We start from the raw sequence: 23,062 nt of genomic DNA, 5'->3' as shown, positions 1-23,062 counted from the left end.
TGCCTACATTTAAAATACTTGTGAGCATTGTAACTGATATGCTTGTAATTGATCATGCGGCTGTAGTTAGGTATACCACTAATGCTGATGAGGTCTCTGCTTCAAAGCACCCACTCACAGTAGCCAATATACATCCACATGTACGGTGTTGAACTAAATCTTTTCTGCAGTAACAATTAACCACGTAAAAGAATTTTGTTAAGAGGTATAAACTTGAGCTCCTGAGCACCTTGAGCCATCTCCTGTCTTCAGGAGGAATTGCTGGTTCCTACCGGTCAGGGAGGGGTGGGCTGGGGGAGAGAAGAGGGAGGGGGGGAATCATTTAATGCCTAAAACCTTTCTAGGTGTAATGAGCTAGGGCAGCTAATTAATTTCTCCTGCATTAAACTCAGCAGTGCCATTTTTGAGGAAGGAGGTAAAAGAAGTAACTAAGCACTCAGCTGTCTTTACTAACTCCTGCTGTCTCTGTCGCTACCACCTTTCTTCCTTTGTGCTGCCTGAACTAGCCCTGACCTGGCTTCATCTGAGGTAGTTTCTGAGGAACCAGCTGATACTGTGCATGATGCTGATGAGCTTTTTCACAAGTAAGCAATACTAAAACCTTGCAAGGCTGGGCAACTTCAAGAATATAGTTACAAAGCAAAACTGTAGTGTACATTGAGTTAATACCAGCAGAAGTAGACAAGCATACTGTCAAAGTTGTAACTAGAAAACGTCTGTAGATGCTGTGTATATTACGACGTGCTTATGAGTGAATATACAGCTTAAAGCTGGCTTTTGTGAGTCAGTACTGTCACCTGCTGCTCTAAAATAAGACAATGCCAGTTGTGTATTGAGCTTTGCAACTATTCACAAAATAAAAAAGGAAAAAAAGGGTAAACTGTTAAAAGTTCTCCTATTTGGAAGTACGTTTGATGCCTTGTATGACAATGGCTACTGTTTGCTGACCACCTCTTCCACTTTAAGTGAAGGGTGACAGACAGAAGGACTGAAAACACTGCAGAATGTGCTTCTCTCAAAATGACTGGAAAAAAAAATAAATACAACTCCCAAGTCAACATATACGTGATACAGAACTGATAAAAACAAGGAAACTCTTTTTTTCTTTCAGGTTGAAACAGTCAAAGCTACCAACTTTTGAATTCTGCACCAGCCTAATGAATTTCAGAAGTTGTCAAGAATGTGAATAAGAAAAATCCTAGTCTGTTGCCTGCTCCTTTATTGTGTGTGTGTGCGTGTGTGTGTGTAGCATATTGTGGCTTTCTATGTAGTTTCTCAGGCATCTTATCAATTAGAAATGTCAGTTATTTTAGTGTTCTACAAGTGATGATTTGGATTGCAAAATGCATTTGTGGTTTTTTTTTTTAACTGCAGTTTTCTGCAAAGCCCTCTCTTGCAGACTGATGCTCTCTAGGTTAACAACAATCTTCATCCTCTGTTTAAACCCTGAATTTTGTGGTTCTAAAATTGTTTAATGTATCTTAATTTAAAACATATTTACTCTCTCTTCCTTTAGGTTTGTGTGTAAAAATAATGGAGTCCTCTTTGAAAATCAGTTGCTACAAATTGGATTGAAGTCTGAATTCCGACAGAACCTGGGTAAGTTTTCAGGCAAAGTGGCTGTCTGAATTACTTAAGCCCAAAGCCAGCGCCATGTTGGGGTTAGGACTTACTAATGAAGGAATGTCATTTCAGGCCTAACCTGACATGTCCAGAAATCCTTGCTGTCTGTGTGTCCCTAACATCTGCATGGGTCATTGTTTTCTTAACCTTCTCAGTTGTTTTGGTAGCAGAGTTTAAGTGGGAGCCTAAGAGGTACTGAGTTCCAGTTCTTGCTGCCTGTTTTCAAGGCTGATACAGCCAGAGTTAAAAGGGAACGTTCTCCAATTTTTTTTTTCCCTGTTACTTATTGCTTGTTTTCTGGTAGAGCTTATTGTAGTAGTGAGAAGCATGGTGTATTTCAGACATGGGTCTATCATAATACATTAATGTACAGGATACTGAAAGCATCTAGTAAAGAGCTAGGAATAGAGTGCTGGCCTGGCTTTTTGACATAGGAAATAACATTGTCCAGTAACTGGAAGATTCCACTGATTATTGAAGTGCTTGCATGATAGCTACTGTTGTTTTATTCTGTGAATATCTTTGCAATATAAACCATGTAGACTATGCTGCATTTTAAAAATTTCTGTTCTTTTGTTCCTAGGACGTATGTTCATTTTCTATGGTAATAAGACATCTACACAGTTCTTGAATTTTACTCCAACAGTAATCTGCTCAGATGAACTTCAACCAAATATCCTTACAGGCAGTCCTGGTTGCCCGTTCTTTAGGTTTTGTGTTTTATGCTGCATGTAAGGGTAATAAAGCTGCTGGATCAAGGCTTCTGAACATGAAGGAATAAGAACTTGCTGATGCCCCTCTGATGTTTTTATTGGAATCTAGAGCAGAGGTGGAAGACACTCTTTCTAAAACTCTGGTTATAGAGGTGTTTTTTCTGTGGAAATGAGGAGATATTCTTCTGAGTGTATTATTCTGAGTAAGCATGTAATGTAGCTCTTGCTTTCTCCACTGTCATGAAGTTGCTGAGGTATAAATGTGGTGTTCTGCATTATCAGATGCCTTCTGACAAGCTGTAATTAGAAGAGTGCATGTGCTCAAAGATGATGGCACTTGAAACCAAGCTTTTAATTTACAGTTTCTCCTCAGTGCTTTGTATTGTAAATTGAAGATTTCTGGGAGAGTGTGTAACTAGATGTGTTTGACTTAGCATCACTGCAATATTCACATCAAAATAGCATAGTTTGGTGGCTTATGTTGTAGACTGTGTGCCTTCAAACCTTTCTGAGAGCATCTTTCTTAAGAAATTTTCCTCTAACTGTGGGAATTACAGGAGTTATTGCTTCTACATGTGCCAACATGAGAAGAATATTTTTAGCTTGACAAGAATTAGACTTTGAATTTTCAGAAGCAGAGAAAAAAACAGTAGTGACAATATGAATTCTTCCAGCAGCTTACCCATAACTTTTTAATTAATAGTAAGTGTTGTCACTTTGTTGATTGGCTTCCTTAGCTACTTTTCATGCCTGAATCTTCAGACAAAACCTGTTGACCCCACGGTGGATGGTGGTGCTCAGGTTCAGCAGGTTGTGAACATTGAATGTGTGTCAGACTTCATGGAAGCTCCCATTCTGAACATTCAATTCAGGTAAAGCCGCAGTAGTTCAGTGCTATTCATTTAACAAAATAAAGCATGTTTTGGTTGCCCCAGCTTTCTAAGTGACACATAGAACATAGACACACTAAGTCCAAAGCCATCTTGGGCAGATGATTTACCTGAACATTGGATACAACAAAACTTAAAAGCTACTGGAGGAGGGAAGGAATGCATTTGGGACAGTTTGATTAAAAAAAAAACCTCAAACCACTGATGTCTCTAATGCTTCTGTTTCTGCTATATAAGCCAGCTGTCATTTTTTCTCCCAAAATCTCAATGGGGAATATAGGTTGAAACTTCTCCCTTCGGGAAACTAAAAAAAACAAACAAACTTGGATAAGAAATGCATGTAGCTGAAACCAGAACCTTGTTATGTCAACTCAGTGTCAGCCTGTGGGAGAGACTTGTGTTTACAGTCCTGATTTTTGGCCCGTATTCTGTTATTCAAGTCTTAACTGTTTAATACTGGTGTATGTATCTAGAAGGGTAACAAACTATGTTGAAACGGGTTCTTACTAGAAATTCTGCCAACTCGCTTTCATGTGCTGTCTAACAGAGCAAATAAAACCATACATCACTGGATGCTACATCCGGTTACATCTGTAACTTAGAAATAACATTATCTGCAGCTGATGGATTTTAACGTTCAGACAGTCGCATCTTGAAGTTCCTCCTCGATTGCTTGGTTAATTTAGGATGACAAACTTCTGGCACTTTGTATTACACACATCATGTTCTGTCTACTCTGTATGCAGGTACGGTGGAACATTCCAGAATCTTTCAGTAAAATTACCCATCACACTGAATAAGTTTTTCCAGCCAACAGAAATGTCTTCTCAAGACTTTTTCCAGCGTTGGAAGCAACTGAGCAAGTAAGACCTTCTCTGTATTTACGCTTGGGGCTTTTGTGGTAGACCAGGGAGAGTAAAAGGGTGTACTGTGAACGTAGGTCATACAAGCTTAGTCTTGTGAGCTATATGAGTTGCTGCTCAGTAATATTATATGTACTACATGTTTAGAAATAATCATCTTGCCTTGTCTTGCAGTCCTAAACAAGAAGTACAGAACATCTTTAAAGCAAAGCACCCAATGGATGCAGAGATCACAAAAGCAAAGGTTGGTGGTAGTGTGGTATCTTGTAGTGGTATAAGGAAGCATTGTTTGCTTTAGCTTTTAGGGCAGTCGGGTTATCCTTTCCAAGTGCATCTGACCCTTGGCAGGGCTGGGCTGAATGAGCTGCTTCTCAGTGTGGATTGAATTAAGTGTAGTCTTCAGCAGCAGCTGGAAACTTGATGCTGTGTATGAATGCATAAATTTAATGCTTAAAATGGAATTGGAAAAAACTTCAGACCTTGATTTATACTAGGGTCACTAGTTAAAGCATAAAACAGCATAGCGCTGTGGCTTTCTGTAGAGCTATCTGTCTGCCTTAAGCAAAGCAGAAACGATTCTAGTGACAGCAGAAATGGTTTTATCAAAAAGAGGAGAGCTTTAACTTGAAACTTAATAGTTTCTCATTAGTTTTCCTGAAGAACTCTTCTCAGGTGCAGCTCAACATCAAGCGTAACTCCATCACTTTAAGGATTTCTGTAATACTGACACTAGCACTGAATAACTCTAATTTTTTCACTCAAAACAAATTAGTCCCTTGCTTGTGTCTGTGTTCGGGTAAACTTTGGTATTTTTGTCTTTACTGCTCCCACATGTAAATCTTCTGGGTCTTTTTCATAGATAATTGGCTTTGGATCGGCCCTACTTGAGGAGGTGGATCCCAATCCTGCTAACTTTGTTGGTGCTGGTATCATACATACAAAGACTACTCAGATTGGATGCTTGCTGCGCCTTGAACCCAACCTCCAGGCACAGGTATCTTTTTGTATCTACAGCATAAAAACAAGTTCTTATCTGCACTAAATTGAAAAAACAAGTCTATATCTGAAACCTCTTAAGGTATTTGTAGAAAATGTCTCTTACAATTGCTAATTGTGATTGCAATCAAGATTGCAACAAGAAATGAAATTGCAGCAGCTAGTCCTGGTGTAGCTAATAAGCTGCTGCTTCATAGGAGTTCTCTTCCACATGCATACCTCTGTATTGTTCCAGGCTGGCTGTGGATTATCTTCTCTGGAAGGCTGGAAATGTTTAGTGTTACTCCTTTATGCACCTTGGACAAAGCTAAATGTGACTTCCTTTGTCATTTAAGAAGAATAAAAGAATGGCGTGGATAACAAAAACCCTCATCATATACAAATGAACATAAATCTGTTCAGAAAAAAAGCTATCTGTAAAAGCATTTTGCTAGAGGTTTTATCAAATTTAAATGAGGGCTAAAAGTAAATTTGGGGCATTAGCCTCCTGTTATCCAAACAAGTGATGGTGGAGTCTTTAGACTTTGCCACAACACTTACTCCTTTAAGAGGAAAAAACATATCTGGGGCATCACGTTGTCATTAAAGCTTAGAAACATTAGAATAATAGCAACTTTCCCAACGAGGGTTTGAAAGAGCTGAATTGCGAGGTGGCTGCCTGCTTCCAAATGTTTTAACATGGGGTCTTATCAAATCTAACAAAACAAGTAAATAATAACTGGTTTACTTTCATTAGTTGTCAGGATATTAGTTTAATATCAAACTGTGTTTAAATATATATATAAAATACATATTTGTGTTCTTTTTCAGATGTATAGACTCACACTACGAACAAGTAAAGAAGCTGTATCTCAGAGGTTATGTGAATTGCTGTCAGAACAGTTTTAATACTAACCATGACAGTTTTTTGTTTTTCCATTTATATCATTGTCATCATACTGCAAATAAATGTCTTGTACATCACTGTCTGAGTACTGCAATGTTAACCAATACCAGCTCCCTGCCTTAATAGGACTTGCCCCTTGTTTGGAATTGTGAGTGTGAAACATACAGTACAGAGAAGTGATTTTTTACATTGAAATGGCTTTTAGTATGTTACACAAAGCGTGGGTGGGCTGTCTTTGTCTTTCTTTTATTGCAGAGGTCCCACTTTTAAACTTGTTAAAGGGAAAATTGACTTCGATGTAGTAAGCTCGGTTTTCAACTGGCAATGGCTAGTAACATTCTGCCTTAGTGCCTTTAACAGGTACTCTCTCTGCTCTGAGCTGAAGAAAAAATGTGTTGATGCTCAGTAGGGTCGATTCAGACATTAATATAGCATCAGTGTGAAGTTAAACATTGATTCAAGGGTTGTACTGTGTGGGAAGGGCAGATTCCAAGGTGTGTTTGAACCTGATTTATGTGAATGCTTATGTTGGCTGTCCCCAGTTTTTGTTCTATTTGAGAAATGCTACAGATTCGGTGTCATAAAATATTAATCATCTAATTCTGTGCATCTTAACTGTTTTGGGTTTTTTTTTTTTGGTCTTTGGAAAGTGAATTGAGCACAAAAGCTATTCTTAATCCTTCTGCTTATCTCAAATAATGGGGCGAGCTTCTCTGGTAGGTAGTGAATGAGTACATGTTTGTTAAGTCAACTATTCTGTTTGTTTTCTTCCACTATCCTTTAGATTTTGCAAGTAGCAGTCCTGATATAGCTAACTGCAGAGATTATGGGTTCTCAATAGTGTGGTATTGTATAAAAGGAGCAGAGGGATGAGTGGGCACTTGAAGGCTAAGGCATGCACTTTGTAGACAAATATTTAATTTAAACTATTTTCCTCCAATGTACAATGCTAAATCTTGAGAGGCTGAATAACTGGTATCTGTACAGTTTCTGGTCTGTTATTGGTGGTAAAAATATCCAACACGGTGTGGAAGACTTGTGTTGAGATTGGGAATAGAAAGGCTGAGTGTGTTCAGCTTATACAGGGGCTTTTGCAACCAAAGCCACTACAGCTTGTTCCACATGAGCAAACTACCTGCACAACAAAGTGGGCTGAAGTTTGGCTCATGTTGTTCAAGTCTGGAAAAGCACCAAAGGCTGTTAAAGCAGGAGAAGTAGGGGTTAGGAACTGTGGGCAGTTGTCAGTGAGCAGTACTGCAGGTCAGGGTGAACCGAGAGGACAGGCTGCTGCTGATGTGAGGAGTGAACCTCAGATCAACATTCTCTTACTTGGAGGAAGCTTAGCACTGTTGTTTCACAACTCATATAGCCAAATATACCGTTGTAAGAAAGGCTTTGGGTAATAGGGATGGTGATGAAAATGAGAACACTGCTTTGCACACCGGAGGGAAAAGGATTCTACTTGAGTGACTGTGGTTTGCTTTCTATCGGTGCTTAGAGTTAAAAGATGGAACTAGGCGATGAGTTTGGTTTGGTTGAAGGCTTATGACTGAGTACCAGAGAACTGAGGAGCAATGGTTTGAGTGTGGGGAGTGCGATTGTGATGTTTTGTGGGGCTTTTTTTTCCCAGAAGTGCTCAATAAATATGGAATTTATTGGCTGTGAAGTTGTCTATAAAACTTGTCTTTCTGGAAAAGTTCTCTTGAACTGTTGACCCTTGTGTGCCCTTTCTTGAGCATCTAATGAAGGCTCTCTGATCACAGATGTTATCTTTTGAAAAATCTTCATAAGCATTTCCTGCAGTCGAGTTGGTAATTGGCCAAGTGCTACCAAACTACCTTGTACTTTGCCCTTTGGAGGCTGTGTGATCTTTACTAATCCTGTTGTCTTCACCATGTTGTTGGCTACTGTGTTAAAAATGCGTTGTGCTGAACTAAGGGAGTCTTAGCAGAGACAGGGAGGAGCTTCTTTCATTTTTTTTCCCCCGATTCCTATTGTACATCTGTTTCTCTGGATATGTTCTGTGCCCTTGTTAAAGGACATCTCAAGACACGCTGTACTATACTAGTTCACTTAGCTTTGGTTCCAGCTGTGCTAAAAATGTGCATTAAAAATATGGGTAGGAGGGGGGAAAGGGAAAGCGTCTTTTCAGTGGTGACTGTATTAAGCTTATGATTGTTCACGTTTTGTATTAGATGTCAGCTCAGTGAAGCCATGAGCAGAACAGTGAACAAATTAAGGGTAAATACTTGATTTTTTTTTTTCTTTTGTTTTTTGTTTTGTTTTGTTTTTTTCTCGTGAATGATGGTTAACTTACCAAAGTGATGTATCCTTTCAAGCAGACAAAGTAATTTCTGCAGTAAACAGTGTTATTGTTTTCAAGTACAGTATTTTCAGGCATTGACGTGTGAAAATAACTGAATAGCAAAACAGGTAGCATTTGTTCATTCTTGACCTACACTCCAGTATGTAACATTTATGGTGATTGTCTTATTTGTATAAAACAAAGTTCTGTCAAATTAAGTGGAGAATTTTCATATAGAAGACTATATATTAGACTATATTCATCAGAAGAACATATTAAGATTAAATAAATGATTAGAACGGTAATCAGACTGTCCTTTTTTGTCTGGGGGGGAGGTGGGAATGTGAAGGAAAATTGCCCAGCATGGCTGTTATATTCCGAATGTAATGTTTTGGAACAGCAACTGGTGTGGGATGTTAAATCGTTTCCTACAAACTTCTGGAGGATTGTTCTGGTTCAATCTCACTTGGCCTGTGGATCTGTGTCTGGGTTTTCCGTGCGGTGTCTTTTTGTTGGGGCTTTTTATTTGCATTTGTTTGTTTTGTTTCTTTGTTTTTGGTCATGTTATAAACACTCTACTGTAAAAACTTGACATTGAATCTTTCTTCCTAAGCATTAGTATATTTGACAGTGGCTGAGCATATAAGCAGTAGCAGTACATGTAACAGTAAGTTGATGCAACTCACTACAGTACTACAAAATAACTGTTTTCTGGATTTCAGATGTTTCAAAACAGTGGCTCTGTCCTTGTTTCCTTTCATTGCAAGGCATAAATAGCAACTTAGATGGTGTCTCATACATTGCTTTCCCTGTTACTGTGCCTGAACAAGGGGGTAAGCAGGAAGCTACCAAAGCACACATCTATCATTACACCCAGGCAGGATTTGGAACAAGTTACTTGGCTGTAAAAGAAGAAAGTGCCTGAACTGTTAAATACTTCACTCAGCCTTTCTGTATGTTTGTATTTTGCTTCAGGCTCTTAGTAGTTGTCTAAAACTCACTTAAAAATCTATATGGCTCATTCTCGTCTGAATTGCAAATAGTAGTAAAAAAATTAACTACTAGCAGCAAGTGGAAATTGCTTGGGTGAGCTGCCTTTTTCCTGTTAGATTTATTGTGTGGTAACTGTTTTGATGCTTCAAAATGTAGCAGACAATTACCCTGAAAATTTCTCCTTTGTCCAAAAGCCACTGCATATCTGTGTTAGTGACATTCTGAGAAATGCCCCATGTGAAGGATGCACAGAAGTACCTCCTCCCATGGAGGTTTGGGATCAGGTAGCACCTTGCAGTCTGACAGCAGCTGCCTCCAGAAGATGAGCACAAGCGCTGCACCTGCTGTTAGAGGAAAGATGGTGGCTTGCCTTGGTTGTCTCTTCTTCTGGTTTTTGAAGTAATGGGCTAATCCACAGGTCCTAGTTCAAGTGTAGCAAACCTAACAGCCTGATTGCAGTCAAAATAATATGTTGAAACAGTGAGAAATGATTTAACAAATCCAATTCCTTCTACTTTATTTGAAAGTCAGATTTTTGTTATTGCACATCGCACAGGCCAGCATTCAGCCTCTAGTTAAGTATTGCCCTGAGCAAGGCTTAGATGATCTTTGACAGTCTTTGCTCCTAGACCATGCCCACTCTTTCTTCCCACCCCTCCCCTCAAGATCAGGAATAATTCACCATCCAGTTAATTTAATTGATGCTCCAGGTAGCTGTTCAGGAAGCTCCCTGCAAGGCTAACATTGATTATACAATCAGTACAGAAGGAACTCCCAGCAATGAGCAGCTGCCGTGGAAGTAGTGGGTTGTAATTAATTATTAATGTTTAACAAAATTAAAATAAGAAGTGAAAAAAACAAAACAACACCTCTATCTGAAGCTTTCTGAAGGTCTGGCTATTGTATGCAGCTGTCAAAGTTGCAAATGCAGCCCTCAAACACAATTATTTCCTTAGTGAGCCTTTTGCTGGGGTTATCTGGGTCTTCACATGGTAGTTGGAATTCCTCCTTGTGGAGCTGAAATGGTCTACAACAGCTGCATGCTGCGTCGACCACCATATTCTCAACATTCAACCTGTTTGGAAGAGAAGGAGAATCAGGTAGGACTTGCATACAGCATGGAAAAGATATGAAGGTAAGAATATCTGTGAATGGAAGAAAAGTTGGTATTTGTTTTTGTTATCTATTTTTTGTTACCTTAAACAATAGCAATTAAAAAACCCAGCCCAAATGGTGCAGTATTGCCACCCTTTGTTTAGGGTTTAAGTGAGAAGATGTTCCCTGTTTGCACTCTAGATCTCTGTGCACTGTTGCTCTGTATGGGGGCTCTTTCTAGTTAGTTGTCTTGCACCCCAACACGATATTGCTGGGCATAGATCACACACATCTTTTTCTCACTGAATTGTACAGAGCATGGTAGCTGACAAGTATCACTACTCCTGGGTGCTAAAGAAGAAACAGCCATAGTGTGCTTATATTATAGAAACACTCTGGTATTCTTACTTGGTTGAAGATGGACACAATCCTTCACATCGGCTCAAAGTGACGTTTGCGGAACAGCCTTTGTACGTTATGCGTTCTTCATATTCCACTTTTTTACAAAGCTCTGTCAAACATTGAAAAAGGACAGCAAATATTTATATTAATGACAGAGTGCAAATTAAGTCTAAAAAACCTCTATTCCACCAATGAAACCACAGAGACATAAATGAACATTGAAAGTGGTATGAGATAGTAGAAAAGGAACAGTGAGAGTAAAGGAGGCAGTATGGTATGATTGAAATATACTTTCCAGATAGGTTTTCCTTTGTGTGCGAAACTAACCCAAAAGAGAATGCAGGAATTGGCTGAAATTGAAAAGTTCTTTGCTCCCTGGGTCCTCAAACAGCAGTTAAGACATAAAAACATTTATAACTGCCCCCTCTTCCTCCCTCCCCATGTAAACATCAGTGCACTGCAGGAAGCCTGCTGTCATAAAAACTAAGACTTCAAGACAACTTCTCTATATTAATGCAGAATGCTCCAAACCAAAAGATACAGTCAGCGTATGCAACTGAATTAGCAAAGAACATATAATATCTTAGAAAAAATCACACACGAGGCAAAAAATAATACTAAACTCTAAAATATGGTACAGCAAATGGCAAGGAAATTCTTTACCTTGTGGTACTGTTGATGGCCTAACAGGAGACAAGGAAGTTGAAAGCCCAGAAGTGACAGAAAGAGATGATGTGGTGTGAGTGGTGGTTAATGTCGTCGTTTGAATAGATGTCTGTTCAGTGGATGGGATCTCTGTGGAAGCAGCAGTAGTGATACTGGGAGCAAACTTAATTGTGGTAGGTAATAGACTTGGGATTACAACTGGAGAGGATTTGGCAGATACAGCAGTAGGGAATGCTACTGAAAATGTTTCACCAGGGGGAGTGAAAGAAAACGTGGTGTTGTGTGTGGAGGTTGAATATGTAGCACTCTCAGAAGAGAGAAATGTGGAAGGTGAGAGGGTTGTAAGTGTAGGCTCTGGTGTGGATGTTAGGGATGAAGAATGGAAGAGTGTGGATGGGGCAGCAGATGGCAGCCTGGTGCTGAGAGCGCTGCTGGGGGCAGGGAATGTTGTTGTCAGTGGGACTTCTGGGCTGCTGGTGGGGCTGGCCTCAGTGGAGATGGAGGTCTTAGAGGTGCTGGTGGCAGACACAGTGGGAGTAGTCTTCTCCGTGATGACTGACGGCATAATGTGTGGCACAGTTGTCATTTTGTGTGTGGAGGCTGCAGGAGGAAAGCACAGTTCAATTGAGAGTGGCAGGTCAAGAAAAAAATGGCAAAGGAGATGGGCTGTTCTCATGGAGAAACCTTTTGGCATGCAGGTGGGCAATAATGTATGGAGCATGCCTCAGAAACAACTAAAGCACTGCTGTACTACCAGCACTAATGATCACAAAGCAGAGCATCAGGCTAGCTGCTCCTAGGAGAAAAATAAGTTCCACCCCAACTCTAACCAGGGCATAGTCCCAGTACCTCAAACATATGTCCCTGGAATGACAATGACAAGAATGGAAGGTGATTACAACAGGGAGAGTGAACACTACCTTGTTTGTGCTGCAAGGTAAGAAACAAAGGTTAGTACTGGGAAGAGCAGGCAGAGCAGTAGGAGGGACTAAGTGCAGACTTACAGGGTTGCAATGTGCTCGGTACTGTTGAAGACACAGTTGAGAAGGGAAAAGCTGCAGATGATGGCAGTGGGCTGGTTTTGGCTGTGGAGATTGTCAAGAAGACAGATGAAGGTGACTCTGTTGGAGCACTGGTTGTTGGAGAAGAAGGCTTGGGCTGTAGGGTCGTAGGTGTGGGCTTTGGTGTGGAGGTTAGAAGTGAGGTAGAGTGTGTGGACGGAGCAGCAGATGGCAATGTGGTGCTCAGAGTGCTGCTGAGGGCAGGGGATGTTGTCAGTGAGAATCCTGGGCTGCTGGTGAGACTGGCCTCACTGGAGATGGAGGTCTTGGAGGTGCTGGTGGAAGACACAGTGGGGGTGGTCATCTCTGTGATGATATATGGCACCATGTGCGGCACAGTTGTTGTTTTGTGGGTGGAGGTTGCTGGAAAGAAAGCAGATGTCAGCTGAAGGTTGAGGAGTAACAAGTAATGGCAAAGAAGGCTGGGTGTTCCCAGACAGAAGCACTGAGCTAGGGATAGGGGGCAATAAGGTAGGACTATGCCATATAGACTAGTTGGGCAAAAGGCAGGAATGTGGCAGTTGTTTCTGCCCTTTCCCTCCAGATCCTGTACCTCTCCCACAGGAAGATGGGGTAAGAACAGTGCCTCAGGGCTGCCCTCCAGCACCTCAGCTTACTCCTCCTCTCCCTGGAAGAGGAAACTCTCTGTATGTGCCATGTCTATTCAAGAGACTGGCACAGGGCACTGTCTGCCTGCTACAACACAGGCAGGGTGTTCTCTCATATATAACGTACTCCAAGCAAGAGAAAAATTTCCTCCCCAACCAGAATCACAGCACAGACCCAGCAACTCAACACAGATCCCAGGAGTGACAGTACTAAAATCAGCGGGAAAAGGAGGGGGGCAACAAAGTGGTGAGTGCTGAATGGTAGGAATGAAGGGTGAGAACTGGGAAGAGCAAACGTACCAGCTTGAAGAGCAGGAGGAATACGTACCAGGAAGAGTTGTGCTCGGTACTGTTGAAGATACAGTTGAGAAGGGAGAAGATGCAGATGATGTCAGCAGGCTGGTTTTGGCTGTGGAAAATGTGGAGGATGCAGGTGTAGGTGACTCTGTTGGAGCACTGGTTGTCAGGGAAGAAGAGGGCTTGAGCCTCAGTGTTGTAGGTGTGAGCTTCGGAGTAGAGGTTGAGGGCGAGGTGGATAAGAGTGTAGATGGGGCAGGAGTTTGCAGCCTAGTGCTGAGAGTGCTGCTGAGGGCAGGGGATGTTGTCAGTGGGATTTCTGGGCTGCTGGTGGGGCTGGCTTCACTGGAGATGGAGGTCTTAGAGGTACTGACAGAAGACATGGTGGGGGTGGTCTTCTCTGTGGTGATATATGGCACCATGTGCAGCGGAGTTGTCATTTTGTGGGTGGCTGCTAGAAAGAAAGCAGAGGAATCAGTTGAAGTATAAGCAGTGAAGGAAAAGCGGAATGGCTGTTTCCAGGCAGAAATTCCAGGTCAGGAAAATGGGCAATAAGGGTAAGCCTGTGCTGCTCTGACTTCTGTTGGTTGAGAGGCAGGAATTTGCCAGTTGCTCCTGCCCTTTCTCTCTCCATATTCTGCTCCTCCCAAGAAGAACAGAAGAAAGTTGTTCCAGGTAGAAGCCCTCCAGCACCTCAACACCCTCTGCTTTTCCCCATAAGTGGAGCCTTTCTGCACATCCCATTATCTAGCCAAGGCACTGGTAGATTGTCCTGCCTTCCTGTTTTGTGGTGCAAGGGGCAAACTACAAGTGTGAGACCTGTGCCCCATCACAGTAACTCCAATACCTGGAGGGCAGCAGGTGCTGAGAGGGCAGAAAAGAATGGCAGCTCATGTTGACTCTGGATGATTTCTAGGACCCTGCTGAGCCACTGGCTCAGTTTCCCTCATGAGAAGGGGGAAAAGAACTGGAAAGGCAGAAGAAGGGAAAGACTTAAGTGTCAAAACACAGGAAGTGGAATAACTGAATAGAAAAATGTACAATAGAAACTAATGTCTAAGTGATGCAAAGACAACTGTTCATCACCTCTTAGCAAGCACACTGAGGTTATACCAGCCTTTGAGGAATGGCTCTTTTGAAAAATCTCAACCCTGATCTTATTGCTGACTATGAATTTGTATGGCATGAAATATCTCATTGGACAGCTGGCATCAGCTGTGAAAGCTGTGTAACTCTCACCATCTTGCCCACTCCTTGACCAGAGAGATACTCGAGAGAGAAACAGTCTTGTTCATGATGTGCCAGCACACTTCATAAAGATCTAATGTATAACTGTAATATCAGTGCTGTTTGGTCAAAAAGCTAAAGCAAAGCACCAGTTGGGCTCCAAGGAAGAAAAGCTCAATCCAAGGAGCATGGGAAGAATCAAGACAGTCCTTGGGACTTCAACACATATCCCATGAGTGACAATGAAAAAAGCAGCAGGTAAGAAGGGTGACAATCATAGATGGTGACAACTGCATGGTTTGTGCTGTGAAGTAGGAATGTAGGGTGGGACAAGCAGGCAGAGCAGTGGGATGGGCAGGTGGGAGACTTACTGGTGGGATATGATGTGCTCCTTGCTGTTGAGGACAGAGTTGAGAAGGAAGATGGAGACAATGACAGCAGGCTGGTTTTGGCTGTGGAGGGTGCAGGTGTAGGTGTCTCTGTTGGAGCGCTGGTTGTCATGGAGGAGGGCTCAGGCCTCAGGGTGGTAGACATGAGCTTTGGTGTGGAGGAGAGTGTGGATGGAGCAGCAGATGGCAGCCTTGTGCTGAGAGCGCTGCTGGGGGCAGGGGATGTCGTTTTCAGTGGAACTACTGGGCTGCTGGTGGGGCTGGCCTCGCTGGAGACAGAGGTTGTGGAGGTGCTGGTGGCAGACGCAGTGGGAGTCGTCTTCTCTGTGGTGACTGGCAGCAAAGTGTGTGGCACAGCTGTCATTTTCTGGGTGGAGGCTGCAGGAAGAATGCACAGGTCAGTTGAAGGGTAACAATGGAAGGGAAACAATGCTAGCTGGCACATGAGCAAGAAGGTGGAACCATGCTGCACTGACTCACTGGGCAAGAAGCAGGAAAGGGCCACTGGCTTCTGCCCTTTTCCTCTTCATCCTCCTCCTGTCCAGGAAGGCGCAGCAAGGACAGCACTATAAGGGTGCCCTCTGGCACCTCACTACCCTCTGTATCACATTGGAAGAGGAGCCTCTCTGTGTGTGCCTGTCTCAGCCAAAACACAGGCAGAGGACGCTGTCTACATGACCCTAATTGGCTGCTAAGAGTTCACTCAGCCGTTTAATCCATCATATCCCAAAGCACAGCAAACAATCCCCTACAAACCCTACAAAAATGTAACCACCACTGACTGCAGATGAGAAATGAAGGGTGAAAATGGGGAAGAGAAGGCAGAAGAATGAGAAGAGCAGGAGGGAGACTTACTGGGATACAATGTTCTCAGTGCTGTGGAGGATACAGATGAGAAGGTGGAAGATGCTAATGACAGCTGTGGACTGGTTTTGACTGTGGAGAGTGTGGAGGAAGCAGGTGTGGGGGACTCCATTTGAGCACTAGTCAGTGGGGAAGAGGGCTTGAGGCTTAGTAATGTAGGTGTGGACTTCATTGTGGAGGTTGGAGGAGAGAAAGTGACTGTGGATGGGGCAGAAGATGGCAGCCTGGTGCTGAGAGTGCTGCTGGGAGCAGGGAATGTTGTTGTCAGTGGGACTTCTGGGCTGCTGGTGGGGCTGGCCTCGCTGGAGATGGAGGTCTTGGAGATGCTGGGGGTAGCAGGCATGGCAGTGGTCCTCTCTGTGATGATATATGGCACCATGTGCAGCACAGAGGTTGTTTCATGGATGAAGGTTGATGGAAAGAAAGTATTGGTTGGATTACAAGGGAAAAGAAAGGATGTAGGTTATTCCCAGACAGAAGCCCTGGGCTATACAGAAGGACAGTGAAGTAGGATCTTGCTACACTGACACTGGCTGCACAAGAGGCAGAAATTGGCCACAGGCTCCTCTCCCTTTCCCCCACCAGTAGGGTGAAATGAGAACAGTGCCTCAGAGCTGCCCTCCAGCACCTCAGCTTACTCCTCCTCTCCCTGGAAGAGGAAACTCTCTGTATGTATTATGTCCATTCAAGAGACTGGCACAGGGCACTGTCTGCCTGCTCCAACACAGGCAGGGTGTTCTCTCATACATAATGCACTCCAAGGAAGAGAAGAAGTTCCTCCCCAACCAGAATCACAGCACAGACCCAGCAACTCACCACAAATCCCAGGTGTGGCTAAAGTGACTAAGTACTAATATCAGCGAGCAAAGGAGGGAAACAAAGTGGTGAGTGATGAATGATAGGAATGAAGAGTGAGAACTGGGAAGAGCAAACGTACCAGCATTAAGAGCAGGAGGAATACGTACCAGGAAGAAATGTGCTCGGTACTGTTGAGGATACGGTTGAGAAGGGAGAAGATGCAGATGATGGCAGCAGGCTGGTTTTGGCTGTGGAAAATGTGGAGGATGCAGGTGTAGACAACTCTGTTGTAGCACTGGTTGTTAGAGAAGACAGCTTGGGCCTTAGGGTTGTAGGTGTGAACTTTGGTGTGGAAGATGGGAGCAGTGTGGAGAAGAGCGTGGATGGAGCAGCAGATGTTAAGCTAGTGCTGAGGGTGATCCTGGGTGCAGGGGATGTTGTTGTCAGTGGGACTTGTGGGCTGCTGGTGGAGCTGGCCTCGCTGGAGATGGAGGTCTTAGAGGTGCTGGTGGCAGACACAGTGGGAGTAGTCTTCTCCGTGATGACTGACGGCATAATGTGTGGCACAGTTGTCATTTTGTATGTGGAGGCTGCAGGAGGAAAGCACAGTTCAATTGAGAGTGGCAGGGCAAGAAAAAAATGGCAAAGGAGATGGGCTGTTCCTATAGAAAAGCCATAAGGGTTGTATGTGGGCAGTGAAATAAGACCATGCCACAGCAGATTTCACTGAGCAAGAGCCAAGGAAGGGCCAGTGCCTTCTGTTCTTTTCCTCCCCATCCTCCTCCTATCTAGAAAACTGTGTCAAAGACAGCACTTTAAGTGTGCCCTCTGTCACCTCACTACCCTCTGTATCACACTGGAAGAGGAGCCCTCTCTGCATGTGCCTGTCTCAGCCAAGACACAGGCAGAGGGCGCTGCCTACATACATCGAGCTGGGTATGGCACGCTCCAAAGGAGAAACCAGTGCTCCAGCTGAATTCCCCAAAATCCCTGATGACAGAATGCTGAGAGGGCCTTAGAGAAGGGCAGCCTGTGGTCACTTTACCCTTGTTAGTAGCTAAGCCTTCCCTCAGCTGCTCACGCCATCCAAACAAGTACAAACACCAGAAATACTACAAGCAAAAACGTCACCATCAGTGGGCAAGGGAGAGTGAGAACAAATTGCTGTACATTATAGACCAGAAATGAATGGCAAATAGTGGGGCTGGCTTTGCTTGAGATGGTGGTCTTGGAGGTGCTGGTGGTAGACATAGTTGGTGTGGTTTTTCTGTTAAGATGTAAAGTACCACCTGCACTACAGTTGTCTTTTTGTGGGTGGAGGTTGCTGGAAAGCAAGTACGAGTTATCTGCATGTTGAAGAGTAACAAGTGAAGGAAAATGTGGCAAGCTTTTCCCAGACAGAATCCCAGGCTATGAGGCTATGTGTGTTGACGTACTGTCTTGCTGCACTGACCCCTGCTGAGCGAGATAGGAATTGGCCATTGGCTCCTGCCCTTTCACCCCCAGGAAGGTGGGGTAAGAACAGTGCCTCAGGGCTGCCTTCTATCATCTCAGCACCCTCTGCCACTCTCTGGAAGAGGAAACTCTCTGCGTGTGTCTGTGTCTATTCAATATGCTGGCACAGGACACTGTCTGCCTGCTCCAACATAGGCAGGGCATTCTCTGATAGCAGCAGTGCCAGAAACAGTGAGTACATAAAAAGTGAAAGCCACCTGAAGCATGGCAACCTTGGGGTGCATACCCTACATCAGAAATGAAAAGGAAGTACTGGGAAGGCAATGAGAAGGAGTAGAATTGGGAAGAACTAGACGGAGACTTACCAGGATGTGATGTGCTCAGTGCTGTCGAGGATACAGTTGAGTAAGGGGAAGATACTGTTGATGGCAGCAGGGTGGTTTTGGCTGTGGAGGATGCAGGTATCAGCAACACTGTTGAAGCACTGGTTGTTGGAGAAGAAGGCTTGGGTCTCAATGTTGTAGAAATTGTTTTCGGCATGGAGATTGGAGGCAAGGTGGAAAAAAGTGTAGATGGGACAGGAGTCGGTAGGCTGGTGCTGCTGGGGGCAGGAGATGTTGTCAGTGGGATTTCTGGGCTGGTAGTGGGGCTGGCTTCACTGGAGACAGAGGTCTTGGAGGTACTGGTGAATGATGTGACAGGAGTAGTCTTTTCTGTGGTGAGAGGTGGCACAGTTGTCTTGGAGGCTGCCATTGGAAATCAGAAGTTGGTTGGTCTCATTACTATACATGTTAAAGGCAAGTGATGGGAGTATTTCTTATGTTAAAATCTCTGCACAAGTGTACGGACGAGAACTGCAATATTGGGACCCAGCAACAGCTTTTGCTTTAAATCAGAATGAATGATGAGTTTACGATGCACAGAATTTCTCATCCCACCAGCCTTCTCCCCATCATGGCAGGCTATTATTCATTTTGAAGGACACCCTTCTTCAGTTTGTTTCTGACTGGTCATCTTGGAATTTTTGAGAGGGGAAGAGGTATCTCTGCTTACACTACCAGTAAGCTAGTTGAGTATGGATCATGTCTGTTTCACAGTATGTTGGAAAGGGTTCCTGGAACAGCTCAGGTTAATGATGGAACAGACATTAATGACTCTTATCTCTCTCCATGAAGACCTGCGCATACAGAGCCCTATCGGTCTATGTGGGGGAAATGTACCCCAGAGTTTGATTGTGCATCTTCTTTCCCACCCCTACATTGGTGATAATTGTGCACCCAGGATCTGCTTCTTGTTTCTTTGTGTAGCAAGAAAACAGCATTTGTTGGCCCTTGTTTGCCATGGAATTGTCAGGACCCAGGCATCCTTCATATGGAGAGCATACTTGTATTCTCTCTCTCACCAAAAACTATCCTAGAGTTGTAATCTTCTGCTCTTCCTGCCTTTTATTACCCCCCACTATCTATCCTTACAGCACCGCTACAAGAGAAAGGCCTGTGTGTGTTAACTGCTAGCTGTTGGGCAGAAACTCAGACAAGTCTGAAGGGTGATAAAGCCCTGTGCCCCAGTCAAACACCTGAAGCAGGGAGAAGGATCTAATTAGGGGCTATGTAACTGCCTGAGTTTGAATCCCATGGCAAGAGCAATAGGAACAGAAAATGAATATCAAAAGTGAAATCTGTGAAACGTGACACTTAGAAGAGAAGGGTGGGAGCCTGAAGGAGCAAGCAGCAGCATGGATCAGGGCAAAAGGGAGCCTTACCTGGATGCGATGGTCTCAGCCGTGTTGAGGATGGAGATGAGGGGGAAGAAACAGATACAGCTGAAGTGGCAGGTAAAGAGCTGGGGCTTGGAGATAATCTTGTCAGTGGAACTTCTGGACTGCTGGCCTCTGTGGAGACAGAGGTCTTGGAGATGCTGCTGGCCAGTGTCACAGGGGTGGTCTTCTGTGTGATGAGATGTGGTGTAATGTGTGCTGTGGTTGGTCTTTCATGGGTTACAGCTACTGGGAGGAAGGCACAAATGAATTGAAGGTGGTAGGACAAGAAAGAAAGGTGGAGGGAATACAAAGATCCTAGGTAGAAGATGTGGGAAGAGGCTCTCCAGTTTTGTGCATCTCCCTTAAAGGCACTCCAAGCTGGGCATGGACATCCCAAGAAAAACTAGGTAAGTGAAACAGAATCACAGGCCAATTACAGATCTCAGATCACTCTTAGACTTCTCCCTGTGTGCTGTCCCAGCCTCTGGTGTCAGTTGCTAATCTAGGTATACAGCCATAGAAGAAGCTGTTACAGTTGACATACAGAGCAGTTGACATCCCAGAGTGTCATTTCATTCATGATAGACAGGACTTATGTTTTTTTGGAGAAGTTGTCTAAGGAGAATGAACATCTGTATTTTTGCAGGTCTTTGAAAACTCACTTCAAAGCACAGAGATATTTTGCCTTCTACTTCCTTGGAGGAAGTGAATGGGTAAAGAAAGGCCTCTGAGAGAAATGTTTAAGATTTTATTCAGATATCCAGTGCTCGCTGCAATGGCAGGACAATGCAGTTTTCATTTTTATTACAGTTCTTCAGTCATCATTTTCCTTTCTCACTAATATGCAATTTTAAGACATCTAGTAAGAATGACTGTTTTTGTTAATTCTTTTACACTTACCTACAGTTGTTAGTTCAGGCTTCCTGAAAGTTGCAATCTGGGATGTAGTATAAGGTACTGAGATGGTTGTCATTTCTTTTTTGACAGTAGTCTCTAAGAGTGGTGTGGTGAACTTTATTTGTTCCGTCTCTGAAGAAGCGGTTGCTGAGGCAGTAGGTGTAGATTCTGGTTCAGTGAAGATGGTTCTTTTCGCTGAGGTAGTTATGGAAGGTGTAGTTACAGTTGAGGTCATGCTTGGCATAGTAAAAATTGATGTTGTATGTTCTTTTGGAGTAAAGGCAAGGAATATCATGTGAGTAATCAATTTTTGTAATAATTAAAATAGACAAAACATGAAAAAGCAACCCATGTTCACAAGACCTAGTTTTTGCCCTGCATCATTTTAATGTTTTGCGTGATTTTGTTTGGATTTATGTTCTCATAATCTAGACTGCACCCTTTCCTACCTGTATTTGTTTTCTCTTAGCTCATATCTTTCTTTTTTTCTCATTTTGTATATATTTTTTTCTATTATTTCTTACAATTTCCTATAGCCATTCTTCATACAATATTTTTAAAATTTAGCTTTGTCACTTATTAGCAAAAGCCTCTATGGGCTTTGCTGAAATAACAATTTAATTGGATAACCTTATCTTCTGAATTAGCCTTCCATAATCTGTATTACAAAGCTAAATAACATCATACTGTAGGACCTTCCTTGTCCCAGTTCTTGTTCTGGGAAGTGGGATCTCTTTTTACCTTTTTATTTATTTATTTATTTATTTATTGATAGCCTGGGCCCAGGATGGCTTTTTGTTGGAGTGCATGTTGGTGGAATGCTGCATGCCATTATGAGTATCCACAAATCATATAATCAGAAAGAAATTTGTGCTGGAGAAGCCATTCTGCTGAGAGCAGGATCTTAGAATAGTAGCCACTGCACTGATACCTCTGAGATTTTGCCTTGAAGCCTGCTTACATTATTATTATTCGGATTTTTTGAGACTGGGTGCTATTTGAACATGACTGTGTTACTGAACTAGCTGTGTAATGGAGGCTGAAACTGAGTTAATAAATCCAATTGCAGCTGAACTGGCTCACTGCTCAATTCTAATCTTCTCAGATGAGTCACACAATTTATTTGAGTTGCATTTCTAACCAGACATCTATATCCTTTCTCTTTCTCTTTCCACACACTTTCCATCCATAATTCTGAATGTTTCTGGTTTACAAACTGCTGTCTGGAAGCCTGCTTTACCTACTTTCAAATTTGCAGTCTTGCTTGGATATTGAGGTAGCTTGTAATGCCTTCCTAGTGGAATGATAGTTCAACTATATATAGAATGTGTTTGATTTATTTTGTTTTAGACAGTAATACAATAGCTTACCAGTTGTTGACTTTATTGTGACAAGAGGTGATGATGATGAAGTTCTTGGGACTGTGATTTTTGAGGTTACAGTTGGTTTTGTGGTCTCAGTTGGTACAATAGATGCAGAATAAACACTTGGAGATGTTGGCTGGGAAGCTGTGGGTATTGTGACTGCAGTAGAGATTGTTTCTTTAGGCTGCATTGCTGTTACTAAGAGGAAAAAAGTCAAAATCAGGATAAGAAATAATTATTCATAATCTATTAAAATATTCCTATATAAATCAAAACTTATTTATAGAATGAAAAACTACTACCAATAGTAACAACTGAAAATAGCTCCTGCCTCAATTTCAAATAAAATACTTAAGAAAATTCCTTGATCTATTCCTTTATTGCTATTTGCAGTGAATATGTTGAATAGGAATTCTTGCAGAAGCTTTATTCAGAAAACTACCGCTGTACCTTTTCCCCAATAACTCTTACACATTCAGAATTGGTGATGCCATTCTATCAAGCAAAGAGGATACTTCTTATCTCAGAAACACAGATTAGGACATACATCAGTGTGTAAGTACTTGTTCAATCAACTGCTTAAACTAACCTGTTGAAGGTGAAGAAATTTCAGGTGTAGTACTAATGCTTTCATCTCCTGTGACATAAAAGTAGAACAGGTCAGATTTTTAGTTGGAAGCACATTAAGAATATTCCAAATAAGACAAATTTCAGAGTGGAAGAACAATCAAGTCTTTTCAAAGGATTATGCTAATGAGTGTGATGATCCTGAAAATGCTTGTTACTATGTATTTCAGAGGTAAGCTTAAGGGCACTTCACTTTGCAGGGATAATGGAAATGGTGTGTTTTGTTTTTTTTTTGTGTGTATATGAAGTCACCAGCTGATATTCTGGTTTCACAAGTAACAATT

General features: G+C 42.6%; 3 protein-coding genes across 9 annotated transcripts in view; 1 reads left to right on the top strand and 2 right to left on the bottom strand.

Annotated features, from left to right (window-relative positions):
* AP2A2 (adaptor related protein complex 2 subunit alpha 2) overlaps positions 1-8,581 on the top strand; it is a 40,841-nt gene extending 32,260 nt beyond the window's left edge. For 2 of the 7 annotated variants that reach the window (XM_015863747.2, XM_015863746.2), the window contains exons 16-23: positions 507-584; positions 1,517-1,599; positions 2,207-2,296; positions 3,085-3,208; positions 3,973-4,089; positions 4,264-4,333; positions 4,949-5,083; positions 5,896-8,581. In XM_015863747.2, the coding sequence (XP_015719233.2) occupies positions 507-584; positions 1,517-1,599; positions 2,207-2,296; positions 3,085-3,208; positions 3,973-4,089; positions 4,264-4,333; positions 4,949-5,083; positions 5,896-5,973 (775 nt within the window). In that variant the 3' untranslated portion in view covers positions 5,974-8,581. Of the gene's footprint in view, positions 1-506; positions 585-1,516; positions 1,600-2,206; positions 2,297-3,084; positions 3,209-3,972; positions 4,090-4,263; positions 4,334-4,948; positions 5,084-5,895 lie in introns of those variants that run through there. The other 5 variants (XM_015863749.3, XM_015863748.3, XR_014946350.1 and 2 more) reach the window with 3 other exon arrangements.
* Positions 8,001-22,808, bottom strand: LOC146760663 (uncharacterized). Its single transcript, XM_085548314.1, has 8 exons — positions 22,741-22,808; positions 22,158-22,349; positions 20,791-21,054; positions 19,894-20,133; positions 18,497-18,877; positions 11,430-12,032; positions 10,773-10,875; positions 8,001-10,344 (listed from the first exon to the last, which is right to left on the bottom strand). Exons 2-8 carry the CDS (start codon positions 22,339-22,341, stop codon positions 10,167-10,169), a joined length of 1,953 nt encoding a protein of 650 aa, XP_085404440.1. The 5' UTR covers positions 22,342-22,349; positions 22,741-22,808; the 3' UTR covers positions 8,001-10,166.
* Positions 12,384-15,807, bottom strand: LOC146760664 (uncharacterized). Its single transcript, XM_085549832.1, has 3 exons — positions 14,997-15,807; positions 13,430-13,852; positions 12,384-12,856 (listed from the first exon to the last, which is right to left on the bottom strand). The coding sequence occupies exons 1-3, from the start codon at positions 15,457-15,459 to the stop codon at positions 12,384-12,386; spliced, it is 1,359 nt and encodes a 452-aa protein (XP_085405958.1). The 5' UTR covers positions 15,460-15,807.
* Positions 22,809-23,062: the final 254 nt, after the last annotated feature.

This window comes from Coturnix japonica, chromosome 5, assembly GCF_054131305.1.
Source record: "Coturnix japonica strain WE chromosome 5, WE-NBRP24, whole genome shotgun sequence".
In the NCBI taxonomy this organism is placed as follows: Eukaryota; Metazoa; Chordata; class Aves; order Galliformes; family Phasianidae; genus Coturnix; species Coturnix japonica.
This window is presented reverse-complemented; position numbering and strand designations above follow the sequence as displayed.

Coding starts and splice junctions, on each gene's coding strand:
- LOC146760664 (XM_085549832.1), bottom strand. CDS start 15,459: ATGTGCCAGCTAGCATTGTTTCCCTTCCATTGTTACCCTTCAACTGAC. Junction 13,853..14,996: donor GAGCACATCATATCCCACCA/GTAAGTCTCCCA, acceptor CTTTCTTTCTAG/CAGCCACCCACAAAATGACA. Junction 12,857..13,429: donor ACCGAGCACAACTCTTCCTG/GTACGTATTCCT, acceptor CTTTCTTTCCAG/CAACCTCCACCCACAAAACA.
- LOC146760663 (XM_085548314.1), bottom strand. CDS start 22,341: ATGCAGCCTAAAGAAACAATCTCTACTGCAGTCACAATACCCACAGCT. Junction 20,134..20,790: donor GCCTGAACTAACAACTGTAG/GTAAGTGTAAAA, acceptor TCCTCCCAGTAG/CTGTAACCCATGAAAGACCA. Junction 12,033..18,496: donor ACTGAGCACATCACATCCTG/GTAAGTCTCCGT, acceptor TTCCTCCTGCAG/CCTCCACACACAAAATGACA.